At 40.0% G+C, this 25,289-nt stretch overlaps 1 protein-coding gene and 1 long non-coding RNA gene across 5 annotated transcripts in view; both read right to left on the reverse strand.

Moving 5' to 3' along the window:
• The window catches only part of LOC147365617 (uncharacterized), a 43,207-nt gene extending 30,075 nt beyond the window's left edge, over positions 1 to 13,132 (reverse strand). For all 4 annotated transcript variants that reach the window (XR_015132596.1, XR_015132595.1, XR_015132597.1 and 1 more), the window contains exons 1-2: positions 12,992 to 13,132; positions 12,211 to 12,293 (exon numbers count right to left, since the gene is read on the reverse strand). This is a non-coding gene — a long non-coding RNA (uncharacterized LOC147365617). The remainder of the gene's footprint in view (positions 1 to 12,210; positions 12,294 to 12,991) is intronic.
• Positions 13,133 to 19,666: 6,534 nt separating this feature from the next.
• On the reverse strand, positions 19,667 to 24,996 carry COX7A2 (cytochrome c oxidase subunit 7A2). The gene is made up of 4 exons (XM_086316827.1): positions 24,915 to 24,996; positions 23,666 to 23,755; positions 21,451 to 21,535; positions 19,667 to 19,869 (listed from the first exon to the last, which is right to left on the reverse strand). The coding sequence occupies exons 1-4, from the start codon at positions 24,930 to 24,932 to the stop codon at positions 19,811 to 19,813; spliced, it is 252 nt and encodes an 83-aa protein (XP_086172953.1). The 5' UTR covers positions 24,933 to 24,996; the 3' UTR covers positions 19,667 to 19,810.
• Between the last annotated feature and the right edge of the window lie 293 nt (positions 24,997 to 25,289).

Consider the following 25,289-nt stretch of genomic DNA (forward strand, 5'->3'; position numbering starts at 1 on the left):
ATGTGCTATTTGTGTATATAGTATATAACATACACATATACATATTATATATTGTATGTATTATAACTATGTATGTATATACAATGTATATACATAATATTATATACATATATATTATAACTATATATATACAATGGAATATATATATATACACAATGGATTACTCAGCCATTTAAAAAGGAATAAAGCTTTGCTACTTGCAACAATATGGATAGAACTAGAGGGTATAAATCAGACACGGAAAGACAAATATTGTATGTTTTTAGTTGTATATTTTAACAGAATCTGGAGAAGGAAATGGCAACCCACTCTAGTATTCTTGCTTGGAAAATTCCATGGACAGAGGAGCCTGGCGGGCTATATATAGTCCATGGGGTTGCAAAGAGTCGGACATGACTTAGCAACTGAACCACAAAATTAATAGAATCTACAAAATAAAACAAATAGTATGGAAACAGACCCAGAGACACAGGAGAACAAAATAGTAGCTACTGGAGGAGAAAAATAGGCGAAGACGATTAAAAGGTACAAGCAATTAGGTATAAAAAAGTTTCAAGGATATAAGATATAGCACATAGAATGTAGCTGATATTTTAGAATAACCTTGTATTAAAAGCGTATTATGTAAGAATGGAATAATGGGCAAATTTGGCCTTGGAGTACAAAATGAAGCAGGGTAAAGGCTAACAGAGTTTTCTCAAGGGAACATGCTGGTCATAGCAAACACCCTTTCCCAACAACCCAAGACATGACTCTACATATGGACATCACCAGATGGCCAATACCAAAATCAGATTGATTATGTTCTTTGCAGCCAAAGATGGAGAAGCTCTATACAGTCAGTAAAAACAAGACCTGGAGCAGACAGTGGCTCTGATCATGAGCTCCTTATTGCAAAATTCAGGCTTAAATTGAAGAAAGTATGGAAAACCACTAGGCCATTCAGGTATGACCTAATCAAATCTCTTATGATTATACAGTGGAAGTGACGAAGAGATTCAAGGGATTAGATCTGGTAGACAGAGTGCCTGAAGAACTATGGATGGGGGTTTGTAACACTGTACCAAAGGCAGTGACCAAAACCATCCCCAAGAAAAAGAAATGCAAGAAGGCAAAGTGATTGTCTGAAGAGGCCTTACAAACAGGTATGAAAAGAAGAAAAGTGAAAGGCAAGGGAGAAAAGGAAAGATATACCCAACTGAATGCAGAGTTCCACAGAATAGCAAGAAGAGAGAAAAAGGCCTCCTTAAATGAACAATGCCAGGAAACAGAGGAAAACAATAGAATGGGAACTACTAGAGATAATATTCAAGAAAATTGGAGATATCAAGGGAACATTTCATGCGAGGTTGGGCATGATAAAGGACAGAAACAATAAGGTTTCTGTCAGAAACCTTAGAAGGTTTCAGAAGCAGAAGAGAAGCAGAAGAGGTTTAGAAGTGTGGCAAGAATACACAGAAGAACTAACTATACCAGAAAGGTCTTATACCAGGATAACCACAATGGTGCGGTCACTCACCTAGACATCCTGGACATCCTGGGGTGTAAAGTCAAGTGGGCCTTAGGAAGCATTACTATGATCAAAGCTAGTGGAGGTGATGGAATTCCAGCTGAGTCATTTAAAATCCTAAAAGATGATGCTGCTAAAGTGCTGCACTCGATATGTCAGCGAATTTGGAAAACTCACTAGTGGCCACAAGACTGGAAAAGGTCAGTTTTCATTCCAATCCCCCAAACCGGCAGTGCCAAAGAATGCTCAGACTACTGTACAATTGCTCTCCTTTCACATGCTAGCAACGTTATGCCCCAAATCCTTCAAACTAAGCTTTAGTGTATGTGAACTGAGAACTTCCCGGTGTACAAGCTGGGTTTCAAAGAGACCAAATTGCCAGCATCTGTTGGATTGTGAAGAAAGCAATGGAGTTCCAGAAAAACATCTATTTCTGCTTCAATGACTAAAGTTTTTGACTGTTTGGACTACAAACTGGGAAATTCTTAAAGAGATGAGAATAGCAGACCACCTTACCTGTCTCCTGAGAAACCTGTATGCAGGTCAAGGAGCAACATTTAAAACTGGACATTAAACAATGGAGTGGTTCCAAATTGTGAAAGGAGTACATCAAGGCTGTTTATTGTCACCCATTTATTTAACTTATATGTAGAGTACATCACATGAAATGCCCAGCTGGATGAATCACAAGCTGGAACAGGATTGCTGGGAGAAATATCAGCAGTCTCAGATATGCAGATGATCCACTCTAATGGCCAAAAGTGAAGAGGAACTAAAGAGTGTCTTGATGAGGGTCAAAGAAGAGAGTGAAAAAAACTGGCTTAAAACTCAACATTCAAAAAACTTAGATCATGGTGAGAGAGTCAATTCCTAGGCAGGTTGATAAGAAGTCCAGGGTCTGGGACTCTTAAGGAGGAGACAGGGGTCTGGAATTCTCAAGGAGGAAAAAAGGACAAGTGCCTTTTTTTCCTCTACATTCCTTAGTCTTCAGTTCAGTTCAGTTCAGTTCAGTTGCTCATTCATGTCTGACTCTTTGCAACCCCATGAACTGCAGCGTGCCAGGCCTCCCTGTCCATCACCAACTCCTGGAGTTCACTCAGACTCACGTCCATCAAGTCAGTGATGCCATCCAGCCATCTCATCCTCTGTCGTCCCCTTCTCCTCCTTAGTCTTAGTCACATGAAATGTTTTTTTTTTTTTTTTTTTTCTTTAAGCCCAGAACAAGGAACAACTCAGTTTAAACTCTGTAGTAAGGATTATATAACAATGTATCCTGCTTGAGGACATGTTTCTCCTTCTTCAAAACCTTCTGACTAATTCTGTTATCTTAGAATGTATATTATGGGAGTGGATCTGGTAAGATCTTTCTATTGTTAGTTCTTATCCTGTCATTTTAAAATGTAAATTATGGGAGTGGGTCTAGTAAGATCTTTACAACCTTGAGACATTCTTTTGATTTATTGCAGTAGCCAATTAAAAAGGTATATAACTCCCTTGCTTAGACTAGTGAGGCGGCACTCTCCATCCCCCTTTTGATGTCTGTGTCAGAAGCTTTCTCTGTCCCTTTTTCACTTTAACAAAACTCTGCTACACAAAAGCTCTTGAGTGATCAAGCCTGGTCCCTGGTCCCAAAGCTAAATCTTCTTTTGAGATCAAGAATCCGACATGACACATTCACCATAAGCCATCAAAGGCTTCTGGCTCCATCACTTCATGGCAGGAAAAAGCAGAAGCAGTGACAGACTTTATTTTCTTGGGCTCCAAAATCACTGCAGACAGTTGACTGCAGCCATGACATGAAAAGACGCTTGTTCCTTACAAGAAAAGCTATGACAACCCCAGACAGCATATTGAAAAGCAGAGACATCACTTTGCCAACAAAGGTCCGTACAGTTAAAACCATGTTTTTTTTTCCAGTAGTCATGTAATGATGCAAGAGTTGGACCATAAAGAAGGCTGAGTACTGAAGAATTGAGGCTTTCGAATTGTGGTGCTGGAGAATATTCTTGAGAGTCCCTTGGAGTGCAAGGAGATCAAACCAGTCATTCCTAAAGGAAATCGACTGTGAATATTCATTGGAAGGACTGTTGCTAAAGCTGAAACTCCAGTACTCTGGCCACCTGATGCCAAGAGCTGACTCATTTGTAAAGACCCTGATGCTGGGAAAGAGAGGGCAGGAGGAGAACGGAGTGGCAGAGGATGAAATGATTGGATGGCATCACTGACTGAATGGACATGAATTTGAGCAAACTCCAGGAAATAGTAGAGCCTGGCATGCTGCAGTCCCTGGGGTTGCAGAGTTGAACATGATTTAGTGACTGAACAACAACAACATAAAAATACCTAATTATAATATTGTACACCTGAAACTAATACAACATTGTAGTCAACTATGCTTCAATTAAGAATTAAAATACATATAAAGAAATAATCATTACAATGATCATTAAGATAGAATCAAGGTGGAAAAATGACCAAAGGGTGAAGGTATATTTTTGCGACCAAAGCAGTCACAATGTTTCATCACATTCTAATTTCCCAAAGAAGATACTCTTAAGAAAAAGCACCATGGGAAGATATCCAATAGTAATGGCCATGAATAAAACATTTAGCACATTAATTGGGGCTAAAACGCCTGGAAAGAGATTAACAAAGCCAAATAAGGACATTAGCCTTTAATCTTCAGAATAATACCAGAGAATATTTTTAGCAACTCCCCAGAGGGAAGTTTACAGCCTCCTACAAAGAGGTCAATGAAGCTCTGATCTAATCTTAGAATTTAAGGAAACAGCCCATCTTTTATTATGTTAATGGCACATTTATCATTGGAAACCAGTGATTCTAGAACTAGAAATAAAAAATAAAAGATATATATATATATATATATACATACACACATTTATTATATTCTAGCACTAAGGCTGCAAAGTTTAATACTGTGAGTTCCTCTTCCTCAGGCAAACTTTATGTGTGCTTGGAAATAACCATTTAAATAGACAACTCTCTAGTTTCCAAGCAACTTATTTGTAAACATGCAATCATTTCTCCCCTCTAGTATATTATACTAGAATAAAAATATAGAAAGTGTCTTGTGTTTTGAATTATTTTTCTCATTAATGAGGTAAGTTTTGCAAAATATCTCCAACTTAAAGAAGCTGTTTTTAAAAAATGGTAAGTACCAATTGTAAAGCTATAATTTTCATAGAGATGGGCAATCAGAGCAGATACACGGTCAGCTTCACTGGAATTGGAGAGGAGAGAGAATGAGAATTAAAAATCAACAATTATAAGATACAAATTTACCAAAAATAACCAGTGAACCAACAGTGTTCACACAGGAAAAAAAAAAAACATCTATGAGGAAACCAACCAATAAAGTTGTCCTAAGTATTTTCTTTATTCTTTGCTCATTAGGAAGTAACTTGGTACATAGTGGATCAAAAAAATGGGGTTCAGAATAAGATCTTGATTTGAAATCAGGTTCAAACATAATTGCTCTGTTTGATTTCCCCTTAACTGTATTTTCTCAGCTTCTAGTTCTTGCTAATAATAGTAACAACAACTGTCTGGAATAGAATATTCACCTGCTGGTTTCTGTTTAGCACCCATACTAAGTCGCTTCAGTCCTGTCTGACTCTTTGTGACACTATGGACTGTAGCCCACCAGCTCCTCTGTCCATAGGATTCTCCAGGAAAGAATCCTGGAGTGGATTGCCATTTTCTCCAGGGGATCTACCTGACTCAGGGATGGAACCTGTTTCTCCTGCACTGCAGGTGGCTTCTTTACCACTGAGCCACTGGGGAGGCCCTGTTTAGACATTTGGTTAAATCAATGCTATGGTCATCAGACTGTGTTGTGTAATGTTATGAAAGCAGATAAAAAAGCAATCTGGATCCTGAGTGTAGGAACACGGTCAAATGTTATGTTGGTCACAGGGGAAGAGATAACCACTGCTGTTGCCTTTCTCTACCTCCCTGTGTTCCAACAACACTGGTCTTCTATCTGCAATCCAACCATGCAAAACAATTTCCCTTTCCCCAATACTTTTCTTCCAAGTTTTAGCACAGCAGGCTCCTTCTTTTTTGGTCTTGTTTCAAATGTCACTTCCTCTGAGGCCTTTTCTAGCTTCCACTCTGGCACTTTTCCTAAGAGATCACACTGTTGATTCCTTTATAGCTGTTCCAATTGTAGACCATTATCCATGCTCATGAATTTACTTACTGTCTATGTCTGCTGTCTAGAATGCAAGTTCCATAGAGGAGCTTGCTCATCTAGTTCACAGTTATAGTCTCAGAGCCAGAACAGTGCCTTACACAAAGCAGACTTTCAATAAGTCATTATTGGATGGATATCTGCAAGGGTGGATGGAGAAGGGCAAGGTCTAATTGGCTGATGGAGTAAAGCTCCTCCTCTGTTCATGATCTGACCACTCTCCATTGTCTCCATGATGATCAACTTCTGCTCTTGGTCTCCATCATTCTGAAAGGTTGTTGCTGAGCCATGAAAAATGCTGGGATTCTTGGCCTCTGGAGGAGAGGAATTCAATCTGGGGCCAGTGACGAGGCTGGATTGCTCAGAGCTTTTGTATAATAAAGTTTTACTAAAGTATAAAAGAGATAGAGAAAGCTTCTGACATAGACATCAGAAGGGGGCAGAAAGAGTGCCCCCCTGCTAGTCTAGTCTTTAGCCAGATGTGATATAGCTACTAGCAAGCTGTTAATTATAGAAAGGAGATGTCTCATAACTCAGAGTAGCATCAGGCCCCTCACCCACAACATGCATTTTGAGATAATTTTGACACAAGGTGAATTGTCCTTGGCCATAACATCATGGGCATTAATCTTGAAGAAAGGCAGCTGCTATTGCTAAGTCACTTCAGTCGTGTCCAACTCTGTGCAACCCCATAGACAGAAGCCCACCAGGTTCCCCCATTCCTGGGATTCTCCAGGCAGGAATACTGGAGTGGGTTGCCATTTCCTTCCCCAGTGCATGAAAGTGAAAAGTGAAAGTGAACTCATTCAGTTGTATCTGACTCTCAGCAACCCCTTGGATTGCAGCCTACCAGGCTCCTCCATCCATGGGATTTTCCAGGCAAGAGTAACGGAGTGGGCTGCCATTGCCTTCTCTGGAAGAAAGGCAGGTTTCTAAGCAAATACAGTCTCACTAACACAACTTAAGAGAACATTTGCATGAGTAAAACATACTGGTCTGTCAAGTCATTCTGAGTCTTAGGCAGAACCAACTTGAAGACAGAGTCTAGAGTAGATACATAGTTCATTAACATAGCTTAAGACAAACATTTCCATAAGAAAAATGCCTTGGTTAGTTAGCTCAAGGTTTGAGAAACATTAAGTTCAGGTGGAACCAGGTGTCGTCAAGGCAACACAGAATTTTAAAAGAAACCTCTTTTTAAATTTGTATAGAGAAGGGGAAGAAACATAACACTAGTAGTTTGTTTCCTCCTGCCACTTAAGAGAGAGATAAAAAATTGTCTGACACTTGCAGCCTATTTCCTCTGTTTGGAGACCCCTGGCCTTCCTGCCTGTTACCCTCTCATTTCCTCACCTGGATAGCAGCACTAGGTTTCCTGATAAGTCCATCTGCTTCTATCCTGGGGCCCCTATGCTCTTTTTCAACATGACAGCTGAGCCAACCCTCTTTAAAACATGTCAGTCTCTCTTCTCTGAGAAACTCTGCAATGGCTCCCCATACTACTCAATAAAAGGCCACATCCATCAAGGCCCTACTTGGCGTGATCCCTTCCTGCCTCTCTCCCTTGTCGTCCCTCCGTCAGCAAAAACCACCCCTGCTCTTGAACTTGTCAGGCACCTTAGGGCATGTGATTTAAGCTGTTCCCTCTTTCTGTGAGGCCCTTTCCCCACATACCTGCTTAAGTAGCTTCCAACTCTCCTGTTTTATTTAAATATAACACTTCCACTGAAAGGGCTTTCCTGGTGGCTCAGAAGGTAAAGAAAGCTGCCTGCCAATGCAGGAGACATGGGTTTGATCCCTGGGTTGGGAAGACCTGCTGGAGAAGGAAGTGCCAACCCGCTCCAGTATTCTTGCCTGTGTTGCAGAAACCAGTACTCGAGAAACCAAGCACCACACTCGGAGAGTTGGAGAACTCAGGTTTATTACACCAGCGGGCCCAGAGGAGTTAACACTCCAAGCTCAGAGCCCCTCACAAAGGGGTTACAGAGTTTTTATACACAGACAGGCATGATTAAGGTGGTTTGCAGGTTTGCATGGGCTGGGCAATTGCAAAGAGCAGGACAAGGGTGAGTGAGATAAACTCCACTTCCTAGTATTGTGAGTCTCCGCTTTCTGAGACCTATGTGATCCAGACTTTGCAAGGAGCAAGCTGAGTTACAGAGGCAGAAGGAGCAGGAGGTTATGTCAAATTTTAACTTTTCCTCTTCATTCCCCTCTCTTGATGCTTCTAGTACTCATCGTAGAAAGCATCATCTCGTGTTTTGGTAGGATATTCAGAGCTCCCCATCGTTTAGGGGGCTATATTGAGCTTTGTAACTTTATAGATTCAATTCCAGAGGTTATAAACTGGGTAGTAGCACTGAGAATATAAGGGCCAAACAAGAACACTGCAAAGAGCATGAAGAGAGGACCTTTTAAAGGGAGAAGCCACGATGCCCAGCTCCAGATACTGTTCCAGTTACCCCAGGAATTAGCTAGTTTCTCTCTCCTTTTTATGATTTGTTCCCTTAGCTGTTGGGCCATGTCCCTGACTATTCCTGATTGGTTTACATAAAAACAGCATTCTTCATTCAAGAAGAGGCAGAGTCTTCTCTTTTCAGCTGTCAGTAGGTCTAGCCCTCTCCTAGTCTGTAAAACCCCCTCAGCCAGGGAGTCTAGTTGGTCCCGTAATGAAAAGTACAGCAATAATACCAATTAGGGATAGAGGCCAGAGTTGACAATGAAAATCCATCGATATTTTAATAGCTGGATCCACAAGCTTCTGCCATGCATGGACTAGTCAGCTTCCGGAGTGACTAGAGCAGGGCTCAGCATCCTTCGTGGGTGAGGGCTGTTGTCTTTAGAACCAGACCTTGAGGAGGTTTTTGGGGTCTGGAACTGCTTTCCAGGTGTCCCCATCACAGGAAGTAGCTGCCTTCTTGACTCTGGTGTGGTGGATCCGAGGGATGACGCCTATAACTTTAACAGCAGTAGTGGTTGCCAGGATGACCTGTCCAAACTGGCTGAAGTGTTTTTTTTTTTTCTAATTTTTAACTCATACCTCAGCTCCTGGCTGAAAGGCATGAACCCAATTGCCCAAAGGAATGGATGTCCTTTCTAAGTTTTCTTGGGCAATATGGCAGAAGACTTTCCCAGGGCCTGGAGGTATCGGGACATCTCCAGGTCAGCTAGTTGTTGGTGGTCTCCCTTGAGCTTTTTTTTTTATCACTGGGGTTGGTCTACCATGTAAGATCTCAAAGGGAGAATAGCCTGAGGACCTTGGGTGCATTTGGGGACTTTGGGGAGGGAGATGAGAGTACACAGAATGATAAGGCAGCTTGTTCTAGCATTGTCTGGGTGTTGGCTGGGGGACATTCTTCTCGAACTACTACTTGGAGAAACAAACTCAACAAGAAAGTTAAAGATATTTGGTCCAAAGATGAATAGATGTAGGAAAGCTGCTGAGGGGCTAGCCAGGAGAAGCAGGTCCAGACACTCATTCATGATATTAGTGTTTCTCTAGGTATGAGAAGATGCAAGAATTTGGACTCATAAAAATCTTTACCTGAAAACATCTGACTATCTGAAGGCCTGTTTTTCTGGGTTTTCCCAGAGCACAGGGTGCCTTATTTTTTGTCTCCACCCTGAACTCCTTTCAAGGGGGTGTTGAAGGTCAGCATCTTGTAGTGGTCGTGATTTAATCTTTGTAGAGGCAGCTGACAAGGGCCAACTTCCAGTCAGCAGGGCCCCTTCTTAGTCATATTTGACCATGTTTGGGGGGCATTTCATGGTCACTGTGTCCCACGGTGCTGGGAAGGCTCATTCCCAGTCTAACAAAGATTCCATTGACAGGCCACTCAATGCGTTGTCAGTAGGCCAGGCCTTGTAAGTAGCAGAAGTCTCTGGACCATATCTACCTTACTAACCTCTTGGGCCAGGAAAATATTTCCTCTTTTTGCTTTTTCCCATATCTAGAGTTACATTATTACAATTATTGATCTCATATGGAACTGCATATCAGCATTTTATCACAGGCTCAGTCACACATTTGGTAACGTAAGAAATAATCTTCTGAAACAAGCTACATAGAAAATAATATAGCGAGCAGTTATTAGTAAGGTTACAAGCAAGAATTTAAGTCAAGAACTTTCATTGGGTACAGCCGGGTATACCCCAGGTCATCTGACTCAGTTAAATGATTATAACCAACTGTTAATCTCCTGGTTGTATATCAAGGAGCATCTGACTTTTATCCAAAGACTGGTTATTGAGATAAGCTCTAGAAACAATCTTAGTGTCCTTTCTAATAACTTAATTAAAACTTTTAGCAACATAACATAACATAACAAGGAACTATCTCAGAAGTGAGTCTTAGTAAACATAGACCTTAATTAACAAAACTAGCACTTAATATTCAGTGAAGCATAATTTTTTTTTTTTTTTTTCTTTTTGGAGGACTCATTGTGAGGGCATTAACACAGTAGCCAGGTAAGGCTTTAACCCATCAAATAAAAATGAGGTCTGTCAGGGAGCCAGGAAAAGCCAAGCAACCCTCTTGGATTTCCTATAACCCTAGCTCTTTGATTTTCAGCTGTTGTTTATTTATTTTTAATTTCCTAATTTAAGAACAGACTATAGCCATGTTTTAAGGACATCAGGATACCAAAAGTCTAACCATGAGGGTTTTTTTTTTTTTGAAGCAGAATGAGCTTTGTCTACATGTACCATAATCTTAAATAATGTTTATTTACTTTACCAAAGTAACAAAAAGATTTTTAAAAACAAATATAAATCACTTAAAGGCAAAGAAATTCATAATCTGTTATTGAAAGCTGCATTTTAAGAAATCTTTGTTCTCTAAACAGAGAGAAGATCAAATTCCAGTCTGGTACCAGCTTACAGTTAATAACAAAATTTGTTTATCTGCTTAATCTTAGAAAGTTTTTTCCATAAATCTTGAAAAACTAGCAGTATTTTTCTAAAGGCATGAAAGTAGAACCATAGAAGGCATGTTTAAAATCTGATTCTATTGCAATTGACAAATAAACCTGGTCATAACACTTTAATATGATAATTAGAATTATAATTGACCATATTTTATCAGGGCATATCAGATCTATATGAATTTCACATAATTTCAGGATATCTATATTAGTAACATCAGCCATACAGTATAACCTGAAAAGATATTTTTCCCCGCCACTTTAACAGTACTTCCCATGTAATTTAACAGTCCAGTGAACCCAGGTAGCTTAATAGCTCTTTGGGGTGTCTCAGGGGCCCTCTGAAGCATCCCAAAGTTAGCTAGAAGTCAAGTTATTTAGGACATTTTGTCGATAAATATCAAAAGGGTTTATAACAACTCAGTCAGGTAGGATCATATAAGTCACTGTGAAATAATAGTTATTTACTTAGTCCAAGGTAACAAAAGATTTCAAAGGTAAATATAGAACTCGTCAATTAAGAGGTAAGAAACTTAAATCTATTATTAAAAGCAGTTCAACATCTGAAGAAGGTATGTCCTCTTAACAAAGAGAAAGACCGAATTCAAGTTTTGCACCACCTTACTTTAAACTCAGGTAAACTTAATTAAATTTATTTTAAACTTACTCCTAACCATGTACAATTTTTTTTTTCAGGGTCTGCTTTCCACAAACTTTTTAATCACTTTCTGTAACAGCCACCTGTAAGTCAGACCTACTTTCTTTTCCCTTTATAAAATGTAATTTTTATTTTTTGTATCTTCTTTATTAAAAACATACATCCTACTTCCTTTAGATTAGCAAACAAACATTAATACTAGATATTTAATATTGAATATTTCCCTGTTCATGTGAATCTGAAAATTATTTAGGCTTATTTTTCTTGTATTTAGAATTATTTGATGTGTAAGTGCTTACTTTTCTTTAGGTCAATTAAATTAGAACTCATTTACAATTTCAACAATATTATCAGAAAACAAAACAAAAGACATATGCTGAGACATACATAAATACAGACAGACAGGGATCTTATATTTTTCTGTTTGAGATTTAAAATATCTCTTTGACCCACCCCACTTTTTTTTCTTTACTTGAAGTTCTAGTTTGCCCAAGGCTGACGTCTCAGGCAAAGTTGGCTGTGTATTTCAAGGGCATGGAAAGGGTTGACTTTCAGCTTTTCCCCAGGCAGGCCTTTTAAAAGCTAGTTGTTTTTAATTGCATATGCAAAAATAATTGGTTTTGCAGTTTATAAAAAGAAAAATTTCTCTCTCTGTTCAATCAGAAATCACACAGTCACATTCAGTGGCTATCACAATGCCTCCCTTCTTCCAAGTCCCCAGGTTTCCTTAACTGTTGCTCCCTTCCAGGAAACTTCAAGGAGGTTATCAGTCACAATGCCTCCCTTCCCCTGAGTCCCCAGTTCTCCCTATCTGATGCTCCCTTCCTGGGAGCTCCAAGGAGGTGATCAGTCTCCACTTCTACCCATTGGGGTAGGACCTGACTGGGGACTGGCCCTGGGTCCTCACCTGATCCTGTGGCCATTCCTGGTGAGTTGGTCCATCCCTCCAATGAGTCCAGTCGGGGCTCGGCCATCCGGAGAGTCGGAACACTGGTCCAAAAGAGAACCCGGAATACCATCAGGTGGCGTGCCTGCTCGTTCATCTCAGGGTTCCTTCACAGGGTTCCTTCGCTCCAGCCCAGTCAAGCCACCAATCCAGTGGCTCAACGGGCCGGCATGGTTGGAATCTCTCTGGGACCTCCAGAAATGTTGCAGAAACCAGTACTCAAGAAACCAAGCACCACACTCAGAGAACTGGAAAACTCAGGTGTATTACACTGGCGGGCCCAGAGGAGTTAACACTCCAAGCTCTGAGCATCGAATAAATGGGTTACAGAGTTTTTATACACAGACAGGCATGACTAAACATGTTCGTGGGTTTGCAGGAACTGGGCGATTGCAGAGAGCAGAACACGGGTGAGTGAGATAAGCTTCAGTTTCTAGTATTGAGTCCCCACTTTGAGACCTACGTGACCCAGACTTTGCAAGGAGCAAGCTGAGTTACAGAGGCAGAAGGAGCAGGAGGTTATGTAAAATTTCAAATTTTCCTCTTCTCCTGGAGAACTCCATGGACAGAGGAGCCTGGTGGACTACAGTCTATGGGGTCACAAAGAATCAGACACAACTGAGCGAATAAGCACTAAGTCTGCTTCCCACTGACACCTATCCTCATACCTCATTTACTACTACAACCAATAACCCCAGCCCCATGCCGTTTGGTTCCCCCACCACCACATAGGATTCGTTACCTGCTAACAATAGCTTACGGTGAACGGTATCAGATTCGTGATTTCCGAAGATTTAGCTTCGGAACCAGGGACCAGTCTTGATTACACAAGAGCTTCTGTGTAGCAGAGTTTTATTAAAGTAGGAAAAGTGACAGAGAAAGCTTCTGACGCAGACATCAGAAGGTGGCGGAGAGTGCCCCCCTCACTAGTACTGGCAAGGGAGCTATACACTCTTTCAATCGGTTATTACAGTAAACCAAAAGAATATCTCAAGGTTGTAAAGGTCTTACCAGACCCACTCCCACAATTTACATTTTAAGATAATGGGATTAGAACTAACAATAAACAGAAAGATCTTACCAGACCCACTCTCTTAATATACATTTTACGATGACAGGATTAGTCAGAAGATTCTCAAGAAGGAGAAACACGTCCTCAAGTAGGATACATTGCTGTCATATAATCATTGGTACAGAGTTTAAGGAAAAACATATCCTTGAGCAAGATGAATTGTTTTGTTGTGCAATCATCAGCTCTGGGCTTAAAGAAAAAAAAGTTTGTCCTTTTCTTCTCCTTGAGAACTCTAGACCCGTGTACCATCCTTGAGAGCCCCAGACCTCTCTTTCCTCCTCAGGGACCCCAGACTTACCAACCTACCTAGGAACTGACTCTCCCACTAACATACTGTACAATTCATCTTTATGTTTTATTAACTGTCTTCCCTGCCACCCCCTCTCTAATGGAAACTCAGTGAGGCTAAGAATCTGCATATTTTGCTCAACAATGATTCCCAGGCACCCACAAGAGTGTCTGGCACCCTGTAAGTACCCAATATATGTTAACTTGTGGTATATGTAGAAGCAAAGTCCTGGGTAGTGGCTCATGAGGTGTTGCTCTACACAAGGGTGCACACAGGACCCAGGCAGTGGGAGTCCCAGGCCAGATGTCCGTGAAATCAATCAGCAGCTTTGGGGAACTTGTGTATAACTACCTCAGATGACAGAAAGTGAAAGTCCCTCAGTCGTGTCCGACTCTTTGTGACCCCATGGACTGTAGTCCATGGAATTCTCCAGGCCAGAATACTGACGTGGGTAGCCTTTTCCTTCTCCAGGGGATCTTCCCAACCCAGGGTTCGAACCCAGGTCTCCCACATTGCAGGCAGATTCTTTACCAACTAAGCCACAAGAAAAATGGAACTGGAGGAATCAACCTGCCTGACTTCAGGCTCTACTACAAAGCCACAGTCATCAAGACAGTATGGTACTGGCACAAAGACAGAAATATAGATCAATGGAACAAAACAGAAAGCCCAGAGATAAATCCACGAACATATGGACACCTTATCTTTGACAAAGGAGGAAAGAATATACAATGGATTAAAGACAATCTCTTTAACAAGTGGTGCTGGGAAAACTGGTCAACCACTTGTAAAAGAATGAAACTAGACCACTTTCTAACACCATACACAAAAATAAACTCAAAATGGATTAAAGATCTCAACGTAAGACCAGAAACTATAAAACTCCTAGAGGAGAACATAGGCAAAACACTCTCACATACATCAAAACATACATCACAGCAGGATCCTCTATGACCCACCTCCCAGAATATTGGAAATAAAAGCAAAAATAAACAAATGGGACCTATTTAAACTTAAAAGCTTCTGCACAACAAAGGAAACTATAAGCAAGGTGAAAAGACAGCCTTCAGAATGGGAGAAAATAATAGCAAATGAAGCAACTGACAAACAACTAATCTCAAAAATATACAAGCAACTCCTACAGCTCAATTCCAGAAAAATAAATGACCCAATCAAAAAATGGGCCAAAGATCTAAATAGACATTTCTCCAAAGAAGACACACAGATGACTAACAAACACATGAAAAGATGCTCAACATCACTCATTATCAGAGAAATGCAAATCAAAACCACTATGAGGTACCATTTCACACCAGTCAGAATGGCTGCGATCCAAAAATCTACAAGCAATAAATGCTGGAGAGGGTGTGGAGAAAAGGGAACCCTCTTACACTGTTGGTGGGAATGCAAACTAGTACAGCCACTATGGAGAACAGTGTGGAGATTCCTTAAAAAACTGGCAATAGAACTGCCTTATGATCCAGCAATCTCACTGCTGGGCATACACACTGAGGAAACCAGAAGGGAAAGAGACACGTGTACCCCAATGTTCATCGCAGCACTGTTTATAATAGCCAGGACATGGAAGCAACCTAGATGTCCATCAGCAGATGAATGGATAAGAAAGCTGTGGTACATATACACAATGGAGTATTACTCAGCCATTAAAAAGAATACATTTGAATCAGTTCTAATGAGGTGGATGAAACTGGAGCCTATTATACACAGTGAAGTAAGCCAGAAAGAAAAACACCAATACAGTATACTAACGCATATATATGGAATTTAGAAAGATGGTAATGACAACCCTCTATGCGAGACAGCAAAAGAGACACTGATGTATAGAACAGTCTTATGGACTCTGTGGGAGAGGGAGAGGGTGGGATGATTTGGGAGAATGGCATTGAAACATGTATAATATCACATATGAAACGAGTCGCCAGACCAGGTTCGATACTGGATGCTTGGGGCTGGTGCACTGGGACAACCCAGAGGGATGGTATGGGGAGGGAGGAGGGAGGAGGGTTCAGGATGGGGAACACGTGTATACCTGTGGTGGATTCATGTTGATATATGGCAGAACCAATACAATATTGTAAAGTTAAAAAATAAAATAAATTAAATAAAAAAAAGAGAGAGAAGCCCTCAAATGGCAGAAAGGGTTCTGTAACCCTGAACCAAACTGACTACGGCAGCACTGTCATTTCTGTTTTTATCATTCGTGTTCTCCCTATTTGCATTCTTGTTGCTTTGAAACATTCCTGTCTGCTATGAGAAACCAGTAACGGCTGCCTTATTTAAGCATATAACTTGGTTTAGAGTAAACGGTCGAGGTGTGGTCCTAGATGGTGTAAGAGACGGAAAACTTAGGAAATCCTGCTTTGGTCGCTTCTTGCTTTAAACCTGCCTGAACTGACTTAAGCACAAAGGGAAGCTTATTTGATGATGGAATGCAATCAAGCCTAAAGAGGCACGGCTGTGGGCACTGGAGACAACTCCAGCCAGGAACCAAAATGCCCGCAGGTCCTTCCTGTCTCCTCCAGCGAGGACTTCATTCTTTTGACAAACAAACTGGCTGGGGGAGAGCCCATGCCTTGTGACAAACCTAGAGGGGTGGGATGAGGGTGGGAGACAGGTTCAAGAGGGAGGAGATCTATGTGTACATATCGGTGACTCCTGCTCTTGTAGGTCAGAACCCAACACAACATTGTAAAGCAATTATCCTCAAATTAAATTTGAAAAAAACTGACTAGGGGAGAGACAGTTACTTGCCAACTCAATACCCTGTCTCCCGTCACTCAACAGAACTCCAATTTTGCTTGGCAACAGACCCAGCTAACACATTTCTTAGCCTCCTTGAATGCAGACACAACCATTTGGCAGAAGATCTGGCTAAAGAGATAAAAGCTTAAGTCTTTGGTGGGGCTTCTGAGGCTCTTTAAATAGAGCTCGCTTGTTCAGCACGTGGTCTTTTCATCAACCTCCCTTCTTCCTGCACAAAAACAAACACAATACCAGGAGTTGCAGCAGCCATCTCACAAGGAGCATGAAAGCCATGCGCTTCGGATAGCAGAGCCTGCAGACATCCAAGTCGTGGACGAAAGCGTGGCCTGTCTTTCCAGCCCTGACCAGCTCATGGACCCTGCGCTGTGCCCAATTGACAGGGATGAGTTGAAAAAATATAGTTCTTTCTCTCAGAGGACAATAGAAGTACCTAGCGTTTATTGTACACTTGGCATGTCAGAAACCATTTTTTTGTTGCATGCATTGGAATAGCCATATGCAGCAGGCATTATTCCATTTATGCAGATGAAGATACAAGTTTAGCAAGGCTAGCTACCATGGTCATCTAATCCAAGGCTTGAAGCTGGGTCTCCTGACTTTATGATCTGTGACTAACTACAATGCTATACTTGTTCCCAGTCTTATCAACAATTATTAATTCAAATTTGAATTCAGACTCAAAGGCATGGAATTCTTGACAAAGATGAATACAGGAAATGCTGGGAGTAAAGGAAAGAATTGACAAGTTTCCAGCAGAACCTGGAGCGCTTTCCCAGATTCTCAGTCAAGAATGAGCATACACACACCAAGCAGAGGAGCATGTGGTTGGTGATGAATGTGGACTTTAGACCTCATGTACAAAGAGGAAGAGACATATGTTAAACAGATAGGTAGATTGCAAGTTATACAGAGAGAGCAATGTGAAATTGAAAAATGGAAATGGAGACTGTACTGATCACCCTTTCTGGAAGCCCAACAGGCCAGGGGATGAAGTCTGCAGGGCACTCTATTTGCATACAATGCTTCCAGCAGTTCACTGAAGCTGTCCCAGCCCATAAAATTAAACACCCAGTAAATTGAAGTATACTGCAAAGACCGTGAACTTCAACAATTCAAGATAAACCTAGCCTTTAAGTCTTGCTATTTGTATCTTTGGGTAAACTGCATGCCCTGAGCTTTAGCTTTTCAGTGTAATTTCACCTAGAACAGCTAGACTACAAATGTAATTCTGAGCACAGTACTAACAGAATTTCACTTAAATATATCTCCCACGGCATTTAATGGGATAATATCATAGAATATCATCTGTTTAGTAGCAGATACTATTCTCAAACAGTATAGTAACAGATACTATTTTCAGGGCTTTCCTGGTGGCTCAGCTGGTAAAGAATCCACCTACAATGTGGGAAACCCTCGAGAAGGGAAATTCTGCCAATATTCTGCCCTGGAGAATTCCATGGACAATAGTCCATGGGGTCACAAAGAGTCAGACACGACTGAGCAACTTTCACTTCACTATTCTCAAAAGGATAATATGTGGTAAAGCTACAAAGAAGATTGGAATGACAATTGTTTTTGAAGGGCACATTTTTAATACTTCTTATGAGCTCTGTTCTATGGATAACTTGGTCTTTGAAATTTATCAGAAAGAGTCTTCTCTCCCTTACTAAATGCCAAGTGCAGCAGGTAAGTTCACAGGCTTCTACCCAGCAAACCCTCTTCTGAGATCTTGCCCTTTGCCCCCTTCCCATTTCCACCCCTGCTGACTGTGCAGAATTTTAGAGTGAAGGGCAAAAACTTAATTATAGGACTTAAAAATATTTTGAAGTATCTTAAGCATTTAACCTACTTCTACTTTATCCAATCGCATATGTTTCCTCACTAGGTTTCATCGGAAATAGAAAAGTACCTCACAGCACCAAGAGATAAAGGCTGTAGAGGATACCAAGCTGGACTTCTTTTTTGCTGTACAAAAGTATCTTTCACATCATGTTATAAAAGCATTTCAAATCACATGGATGAAATTCATGCTGATTGCTATGAGGGGCTTCCCTCAGAGCTCAGTCACTAAACAATCTGCCTGCAGTGCAGAATACCCAGGTTCGATTCCTGGGTCGGGAAGATCCTCTGGAAAATGAAATAGCAACCCACTCCAGTATTCTTGCCTGGAGAATCCCATGGGATTCCAAGAGTTGGACACGACTTAGTGACTAAACCACCACCACAATGCTGATAAATGTAACTAGTTTCAAAATATTATCAGTGGCTGCTTTTTTGCTCTGAATCATAGAATTGGACCAGATTCCATGCCAACTTCAGAACTTCCTCAGAATTTAGAAATGTCTAATGATACTCATTCCACTCCTTTCAAAAGCAGTGTTGTCTGCTGTTAGTAATGAGATTCTGTAAGAGGCTGGGCAGACTCCTGCATTCAGTAGCAGGTTAGGTATACGGCTCCCATGATCTGACTTCCGAGATTCAAGGCTGAAACACCTTTCATCAGGTGTGTTGAGATGGATTTGTACAATAAGCCTCAATGTTTTAAAAGGCAAAGACTTAGTTTGGCTATTTCAGATTTGACTCCATTTTTCTAAATATATTGACTTTCTCAACTTTATCCAGAAATTGAAGTTTAGAAAACCATTACTCATAGATTACCCCGAGGTCTGACACACCTAGACTCATCTTCATGAGTGTACAAGTGCACACCTCACAGAGGAGATGACAAAGTTTGACTCCTTCTATTCCCCCAGAAGATTAACTTAGTGACAGATGAACTAAGTATTTTAAGGAAAGGCTCACTTCACATTATGGATTAAACTAACGCAACAGAAGCCCACTCTGAGTGTGAAAAGAACAAATGCTGGATTATTTTACAGCTACTCTAGTAAAGCCTATTTTACACTGCAGAATACATCCAATATTCTTAATCATAAAGACACACAGCTAAGAGAGGGGAAAAAAAAACTTGAACCCCATAAGCCAAAAATAACCTGCTTCTACTAACCTCAGGTACTAGCACATCCCAGGATACAGTACAGCACGGAGGAGGAAGAGGGAAAGACTCAAAGACTCTCCATGTGTCAAGCTCTTTTAGAGCTGAAGACCATTCCCTGTTGTAATCTGAAGCTGCTAAAAATAAAGTCACTAAAATAATACAACAGTACTTTATATAACCTAATGACAAAAGAAACATTTTTTGCTCCTTACCAAGGTTTATAAGGCTCATATTACTGGTATACTGTATCTTAAAGTGATAAAATAAAACAAGGCATGGTAAAGACTGCTTTATTGGTGGCAGCTAATACAAGTCAATAAATATTGATCCCCAAAGAACTCAGTTACGTATCAGATTACTGGTCCACAGAGAGCTGAATGGAATTGACCCAACTGATTGCTGGGAGGATAAACTCAAGTCAATCCTGCTTCTTGGGAAATGAAGCCACAGCCAGTTCATACATGGCATATGCCGTTCCTGAAAAATGAGAAGAAACAAAATAAGAACTTAAGAAATCTTGAGGTTTAAATGTATAAACTCAATATTCCAGCTAAAAAGTTGTAAGGTAAAGGCAATCTTGGTATTAAGACTACTTTTATGAGAACATACAAAAGTATTTTGATAGATGCTGGCAAAATTTAAAATATATATATATACAAACACACTTAATGTCATTTCAATATTAGTTAACTTGTATAGCAAGTGTTAGACACAGGAAAATAATGTATTCCCTAACTTAATGGCATGGAAAAATTTTAAATAAGTTAAGAATATATAACCTAAGATTGCCTGAGAAATGCTAAGAATGATTCAAAAGCCAAAGAAGGACAAATATCCAAAGCCTTCCCTGAAGTGTATCATCAATATAAAACCAAGGAGGAGTGACATATAATTTTTAAATAATCAAATCTATAAGTAAGAATTTCTAATTCAGGACTTTACCTTAATAAAGCCCAAATGTCACTCTCTGGTTGTCCGTAAACACCCCTTCACTACATCAACTCAAGTCAAAGAAGGCACCTTGGCACAAGCAAGGGGACTTTGTGATTAGGGTTTAAATATCAGCTATTCTACAAAGAAGTGATATTATCTTGAGTAATTAACATAACCCCTTCATGGACCACAGCCTGGTCTCAGCGAAGGGGCTTAATGAATCTATGAGCCAAGCCACGCACAGCCACCCAAGATGCATGGGTCATAATGAAGAGTTCTAACAAAACGGAGTCCACTAGAGGAGGAAATGGCAAACTACTTCAGTATTCTTGCCTCCACCATGAGGGGAGCCTGGTGTGCTGCAGTCCATGGGGTTGCAAAGAGTCAGACAGGACTTAGCGACTAAACAACAAAATTAACGTAACTTCATCTTTAAAAGGAGGATACATTACAGACTTAATACAAAGGTTATAGAAACCCATGTATGTGGCTTTCCTATCAACAGAACGAGCACACAGTAATCACTAATATTATGTTCCCTTCTCCTCTATAGAGGAATCATTCAAATTCCTAACTCTGCTCCTAGAATACCAATTTGTGATATTCCAATCACAAATACCAATTTGTGATTGCTAATACTGAATAATGGACCCACCCAATTCACAGAAAAAATATCAAAGCGCTTTACATGTAGTGAAAAAAGGACTGTGTTGCACAAGGTTTTATTTCCATCATAAATACGTATGTACATGGTTTACATGTAAAGTGTGTTTCTATTATGCATCACAGTCAAAATACCTAAGAACCCCTGTTACAGGAGACGGGCTGTAGCAGCTATCTTTGACTCCTCCAAAGGCCTGCACAGCCACCAGAGGCACGCTCCAAAAGCCACCTCTATCACAAGAGAATCATCAAACTTCACTGGCTTATGTTTTTTTAAGACACTAAATTGTTCTTATACAATGTGTATCAATCATCTTCTTGAGTCATTGTATGGGAAGCAATTAAGACCGCAGGTTCTGGGGACAGACTGCCTGTGTTAAAACACTGGCATAGTGAGAGCAATGACGTTGTTAGCTATCCCTACTATGACTTTGCTATAGAGCAAGCATTCCACCAACTTACCACCAACTGTAAGAATCATGGTGGCTCTATACAGGAGGGCATCAGCTATCCCACCCTTCAGATGCACTGGAATTCCATTATCCTCCTAGGATAAATAATAATAATTAATACATGTGTTATTAGCTTCCAACTAAATGAAAAAGATTAATCCATTCATATGAAAGTAAGTGGCTTCTTAGACACCTGGAACTGAAATATTTTAAATATCAAAATTAAAAAGGACTGTAAGTTTCCTGATTCTTTCTCTACTGCAACTACTTTTAAAATAAAAACTACTTTTAAAATAAAAGTTAATTTCAGATCTAAAAAAGATGCTCTTTTCAAGGAAAATATAAACAGTAAAGCTGTGAAAATATATTAAGTTCATCAATTTTAAAAATGCAGTAATCATCAAACTTTACATTTGGTTATAGGGATCTTCCTTCCCTTAAAAAATGGGGAGATTATTTTGGTTTATAACCCTAAATTACATCTTTAGTCCCCCTGTGCAGCACCTGGCATAAAATAGATATTTTATACATCTATTAAATATGTTTTATTTTTTGTAGCATACAAGACAGAATTTTTTTTAACCATTTAAAATTTTCTTTATGAAAAACCAGAGATCACAATAAAACAAAAAATCAATAACCTAACTACTTATAAAAGGTAAACTGTTATGTTCCATTAAGTCTTTCCTCATGAGAAATCCACTATTAACAGCAAAATACATATCCTTAATTTTTTAATGCTTATATTGTCAAAGCTTTTAAATTATACACATACTTCTTTAATACATGAAATGAGATTGTGCTAGATGATCTATCACACTATTTTTCACTCAATACTTATCTTAAAAACCACTGTTAGTCCATTTAAACCACTTTGTTCCTTTTAATGGCTACAGAGCATTTCACTGTGTAAGAAGTGTCATAATTAGCCAATCCTTTATTAATGTGTGTTTAGGTTGGGATTTTTTTATATTAAAATCCCATAATGAATAATAGCCTATTTCCCAATTTTATATATTTATGCTACTATTCTGTAGGAAAGATCCTTTTTGTGTGTGTGTGTAATTTTCTACTTTTTGGTCACACCTCACGGCATGTGGGATCTTAAGTTTCCCAACCAGGGATCCAACCCATGCTTTCTGCATTGGAAGTGCAGTTTTAACTCTGGACTGTCAGCAAATTGCCTATGTAGCAAAGATTTTTAAAATGGGAGTCCTGGATCATAGCATATGTAATTTGTTTCTAATGATACTTTCAAACACCCTGTAAAATTTCTATACCAATACTACAACCTGGCATGTATCAATGTACTGTATAAGAATGTACATATCTCCCATACCTGGCTATCATAACCTATTTTAAATCTTCTAAAGTTTTGACAATCAATCAGGGGGTAAGAGTAGCAACTTGTCATTTTAATTTGCATTTCTTACTGATTTATAGCTCTCTGTATAATAAGGATATTGACTTTGCGTTAATTTTAAAACTTTTCTCTCAATTTGTCACTTAGCTCTTGTAACCACAGAACATTTGAAATTTTCATGTCACCAAACCGTGCAATTTTTCTCCTTTACAGCTTCTAGGCTTTGTAAAGACTTTCTTAGCATGGCTCCTAAGATTAAACCTGATTGTGGTAATCATTCACGGATATATTAAATGTAACAATGTACACCTTAAGCATACAATTTTTACTTGTCAAACAAACATACCTCAGTAAAACTGGAAAAAATTCTCCTATATTATCTTTTAGGTTTTTTTTGAGGGAGAAGTATTTACATCTAAAATTAATCTTTTAATATAAAATATAGAAGGGATGTAACTTTACTGTCTTCATAAGAGCCAGCCAGTTTTTCCAGTATCAATTTACTGTATCCTTTCCCCACTAATATGAAATACACCTTTAACATGTATCAAGTTTCCATGCATGTATTTGTTCTACTTCCGAGCTCCTTCTATCTGTCCACTACGGTGCAACTACCCCGAAGAGTACCGACCCAAGGTGACCCCTCCAAAAGAAAGTGTCTTGACCTTTACCCTTCCCCCCTCATTTCCTCTGCTGTCTCAAAGGCCTCCTGGTTATAGCAAATGCCCAGTTAGCTATCAATAGGCAGTTTCTTATTATTCTTTTGCTAACACAGCAGGATTGCTAACAAACAGATTTACCTCCTACCTCCAACTTTCAGTAATCTAATTTTACAAGTAACACCTATAAAATACTTCAATACCTGAAACAGCTTTTGTTTCTCTGGAACCTTATTTTCAAACTGCCTGCGTGAAGAAGTACTTATGGTCCTCTTAGCAATCTGACGGAGAGCCTGAAATTTAAAAATCCATTATGTTAGACTTAGGGCTTAAAGAAACCCTTAACCATTTCTAATCTTTAGTACTACAGAAAAGTGAAACTTACAGTTAAAACATATCTGATTCGTCAATAACAAAGCTATAGACAAGCACTGAGGTTTTCCTCTGTTTCCTGTCCATTGCATTTTACATTGCATTCTGAATTACCAAATACATTCAAGAAGTAATTCATGTAGATTTTGAGCGAAAAAAATTATGACCTTTACCTGAACTGAACCAGTAACAATATATGAGGAAAACATACTGATACATAGATATTATAAAAATAAACAATGGTTACAAAAGAACACTAGAATCAAAGTTTTTTTATTTAATACTGTACCAGATTATTAAAAACCTATTAGTTGGTATTAAATAAACTGGCATGATTCCTATTTAATTAAAATGTTTCCTTCATTACATTTTTCCTCAAAAATCAACAGGGTATAAATCTTTTACGAGACTTGCGTTACATATCCAGTTGGATTAAAACAACAAATGTGCACTCCATTTTCTAAAATAAATAATATATTGAGAAAATCAAGTCTTACTGGATAATTACCAAAGAAAACGACCACCGTTACATTTTCCTTTTCTTTCTCAAAATTTGGGGAAACTATTTCACATGCTCAACGTCGGTGGAGGGATAAAGGACACTGCGGCAAACCGCCTGGTGATAGCAACACGACCCTTCGGCCATGAATGCTCCTAAAGTCCCACCCAAAACTGAATAGATTGTTTTCAAACTGCCTTTTGACACCCATAAAGCCTACAACCACTGAAACTCAAACCTTTCATTATCAGAGGATGTATCTTTCCGAGGCTTCCGGGTATCAGAAACTTCCCACCTGGACCCTCAAGACCAGGTGTGGCGACTAAGGGCCCCAGGCGTATGTAACGCACAACCTTCTGGCCTCCTCCCGGGCTTCTCCTCTCCCTACATCTATCCAGCACAGCTTGGGGCGAGAGGGATGCACGGAAGGGAAGGAAGGTCAAGCGAAAAGGACACCAACCAAGGTGACTTCCGAAGCCGCCCTCTCCCTTCCTTCCCAGGGGTTTTCCGTCCTGACTCTCCAACCTCCGCTCCCAACCCTCCCGCCCTACATCACCATGGCTAGCCGAGAAGCTCCTCACCAGAAGATTCCGTAGCATCTTGGCTCAGTTACTACCCACCAACCGCGACAACTGACCACCAGCAACGAGAACGCCCCACGCTGGAACCGGAACTACCCTCTGGCCTTGCGCAAGCGCCTGGAACCCAAATAGTTCCGGGCGGAGGCGGGGCCGGCGCTCCTAACCATAGAGAGCAAAAGAAAAGAGAAGGCGGCCGGCTGGCTGAGGCCGCTCTAGGCGGCTGGCTGTCTCTGCGCCTCGGCATCTTCCCTGAACGGCGGGATGGCCCAGGAGCTGAGGCTGGGGAGACACAGACGACTTTTGAGACCAGAGAGGCAAGCAGTGAGGAGTTACGTCCTCTTTTTAACTAGCTTAGATAAAATTAATATGAGGCCA

This window comes from Bos grunniens, chromosome 9 (genome assembly GCF_055505025.1).
Source record: "Bos grunniens cultivar Pamir isolate PY7600 chromosome 9, Bosgru_T2T1.0, whole genome shotgun sequence".
In the NCBI taxonomy this organism is placed as follows: Eukaryota; Metazoa; Chordata; class Mammalia; order Artiodactyla; family Bovidae; genus Bos; species Bos grunniens.